The 3,063-nt window shown below is 50.9% G+C and overlaps 1 protein-coding gene across 1 annotated transcript in view; it reads right to left on the bottom strand.

The window, feature by feature from the left end:
• Prr12 (proline rich 12) overlaps nucleotides 1–3,063 on the bottom strand; it is a 24,290-nt gene that overhangs the window by 1,551 nt on the left and 19,676 nt on the right. The window contains exons 11-12 of the mRNA XM_026789079.1: nucleotides 1,659–1,784; nucleotides 1,407–1,504 (exon numbers count right to left, since the gene is read on the bottom strand). Of these exons, the coding sequence (XP_026644880.1) occupies nucleotides 1,407–1,504; nucleotides 1,659–1,784 (224 nt within the window). The remainder of the gene's footprint in view (nucleotides 1–1,406; nucleotides 1,505–1,658; nucleotides 1,785–3,063) is intronic.

The raw sequence follows: 3,063 nt of genomic DNA, 5'->3' as shown, positions 1-3,063 counted from the left end.
TATTTATTTATTATGTATACAATATTCTCTCTGTATGCCTGCAGGCCAGAAGAGGGCACCAGACCCCATTACAGATGGTTGTAAGCCACCATGTGGTTGCTGGGAATTGAACTCAGGACCTTTGGAAGAGCAGGCAATGCTCTTAACCTCTGAGCCATCTCTCCAGCCACCCCCCCCAACATAGTTTTAGGAGACCCGGAGGCATACCTGTCTTCTGAGCCTGGCTGCCCTGCCCCTATGACTCTAGCACAGCCTCAAATCTCACAAGGACCTGTAACACCCAAACTGTGCTCTATGGCACGGGGAGACAGCCCTGTTCCTGCAGACAGCCCTGGCTCGGTTCCTAGCACCCACATGGGATGGCTCACAACTGCAAATGCGGAGGCTCTGAAGCCAGCTGGTCTCCACTCATACACAGAAAATAAACCTATCTAAAACTGTGCACTCAAATTCACAGGCCCAGCCCAGCCTATCCCGGAACTGTGCAAACCAGAACATCGGACTACCACCAAATCCCAGAGTTCTCGCTCTCCCTTTTTGTGGCTATTGCTTTTAAAGATGGGATCTCACTGTGTAGCTCTGGTTGTCCTTGAACCCACAGAGCACCTGCCTCTCCCTTCCAAGTGGAACTGCGGGAATGTGGCATCACCTTGAAACATGGCCTCATTAAGTCGCCCAAGATGGCTTTGAGTTTTTGTCCTGTCTCAGCCTACCAGGTAGCTGGGATGACAGATGTGAGCAGGTAGATCCTGAATTCAAGGCCAGCCTTGTCAAGGTTACCTAGTAAGACCCTGTCTCAAACCAAACCAAAAAACCCCAAAACAAAAGAATGTATTAACCAGAACCCTAAGAATCAGACTAAAATTTTTACCCTACCTTTTCCAAGTCAGACTAACAAATGCCAGGCATCTATCTCAAGACAACCTGATATTCTACCCCTGAATTCTCAGTGACAATCTAAAAGTCACCCCCAAATAATCCAAACAGGATTACCCTCTTCCAGAACCACTACTAGCCTCCCATGTTACAACCTCAACATTGTCAGGCACGCACCACCAGGTCCGGGTAGGACAGTTCTGGGGATAGAACCAAGGGCCTGAAGCACACTGCCAGCTGATACCAGAACTAGATCCTCAGAGCTGTGCCTCAAGATTCTCAAGATAGCCCTGGAATGTGCAGCCAGATGAAGTGTCAGGCCCATCCCCTGCTCTATGAACATCCTCCGGGCCTGCTGGGGAGCCAGAGACCTCACCAGCTTAGCGTTCATCTCCCAACCAAGCCCAGGACAGCAGGCCCTTGCAATGACCCTCCCCTCCAGGAGGTACTCAAGGAACCACACCCCAAACAAACCCCAATCTCCACACCTGATCTGGCCCCACGCAAGCCCCACCCAAGCCCCCAAGCACCTGCAGCGCCGGGCTCAGCGACAGCCGCTTCAGGACCTTTTTCTTGTGCTCATTGAGGAGGCCGTCAATCTTCCGCATGGGTGGAAGGTACAGCTCATCTGTAAGAGGAGCGGTGTGAGACCGCAGCTCCAAATCCCCTACACCCCGAGACTCCTGAGGTCACAATCAGTGTCCTTCACAGGCCCCAGCTTTCCTCGCCAACGACCACGTGCCCAGTGCTAAACTCCATCCCTCCTCCCTGGTCCGGCTCACCATGCGTGTCCTCCAGGGCCTGGATCATGTCTGGGTCCAGGGCTGTGCTCACAAGCATCTCCACATAGCTTCGGTACATTTCTCGCATGGCCCGTGTCTTCAGCAACCGTCCTGGAACTGCCCGTTCTGGGGAACGATGGGACAAAGACTTATTATCCCTAGGCTACTGTGCAACAGAAACTACTTCGGTGGCAGGGACCCACGGTGAAAGGGCACAGCAGGAGGCTCCTGCTAAGGATGGGATGACACATACGACATCACAAGCACACGGAGTAATGACAACAACCATTTGGGGCAGAACACTGGGCCTAATCCACTGTGACTCCACAGAAAGCGGCTGAGCAGGCAGAATGCTTGCCTAGCAGATACACAACCCTGGGTTCCATCAGAAACTGGGCATGATGATCAAAAATTCAAGGGTCTTCAGCACTCGGGAGGCAGAGGCAGGCGGATCTCTGTGAGTTCAAGACCAGCCTGGTCTACAGAGCTAGTTCCAGGACAGGCTCCAAAGCCACAGAGAAACCCTGTCTCGAAAAACCAAAAAAAAAAAAAAAAAAAAAAAAATTCAAGGGTCACCCTCAAGTACACAGCAAGTTGTTCCAAGGCAGTCTGGGTTACATAAGACCATCTCAAAATAATTAATAATAATAGTAATAATAATAAAGAGAAGACGGAGCAAAGAAAAGGAGGAGGAAAAAAAGAGAAGTATGAAAAAGCCATGAGGAAGAGTCACACTGACCCACTGCCACGCTGACCCACTGCTCTGATGAGGGAAAGAACCACGCTGACAGACACACTGCTCTCACGCTGACCCATTGCTCTGATGAGGGAAAGAACCACATTGGCCCACTGCTTTCAAAGTCAAACACAGACTTAAGTTTAAAATATACTGGAGCCAGGCAGCAGTGGCGCACGCCCTTAACCTCAGCACTCAGGAGGCAGAGGCAGGTGGATTTCGGTGAGTTCGAGGCCAGCCTGGCCTACAAAGCAAGTTCCAGAACAGCTAGGGGCTGTTACAGAAAGAAACCCTTTCTTGAAATATGAAGGGGGAGGGGGAAAGAAAAACTGGGGCTGAAAAGACGGCTCAGCGGTTAAGAGCACCAACTGCTCTTGAGAGGACCCAGCACCCAAATGGCAGCTCTAGGGGACCCAAAACCTGCTGCCTCCATGGCACCAGGCACATGCATGGTGTGTGCTGTGGAATCTTTGTGTGCACTGTAATGGTGTGTCAGTGCTTTGGGTTTAATAAAAAGCTAAATGGCAGGATTGGGACAAGACACCAGGGTAGGCAGCCAGAGCGGAACGAGTCTGACACACAAATGGGATAGAGGTAAAAGCACGTGGTAGACAGCCCATAGATTAAAAGCCATGGGTTAAGTTATAAGAGCTAGTTAAAAATAAGCCT

This window comes from Microtus ochrogaster, unplaced genomic scaffold (assembly GCF_000317375.1).
Source record: "Microtus ochrogaster isolate Prairie Vole_2 unplaced genomic scaffold, MicOch1.0 UNK14, whole genome shotgun sequence".
NCBI lineage: Eukaryota > Metazoa > Chordata > Mammalia > Rodentia > Cricetidae > Microtus > Microtus ochrogaster.
This window is presented reverse-complemented; position numbering and strand designations above follow the sequence as displayed.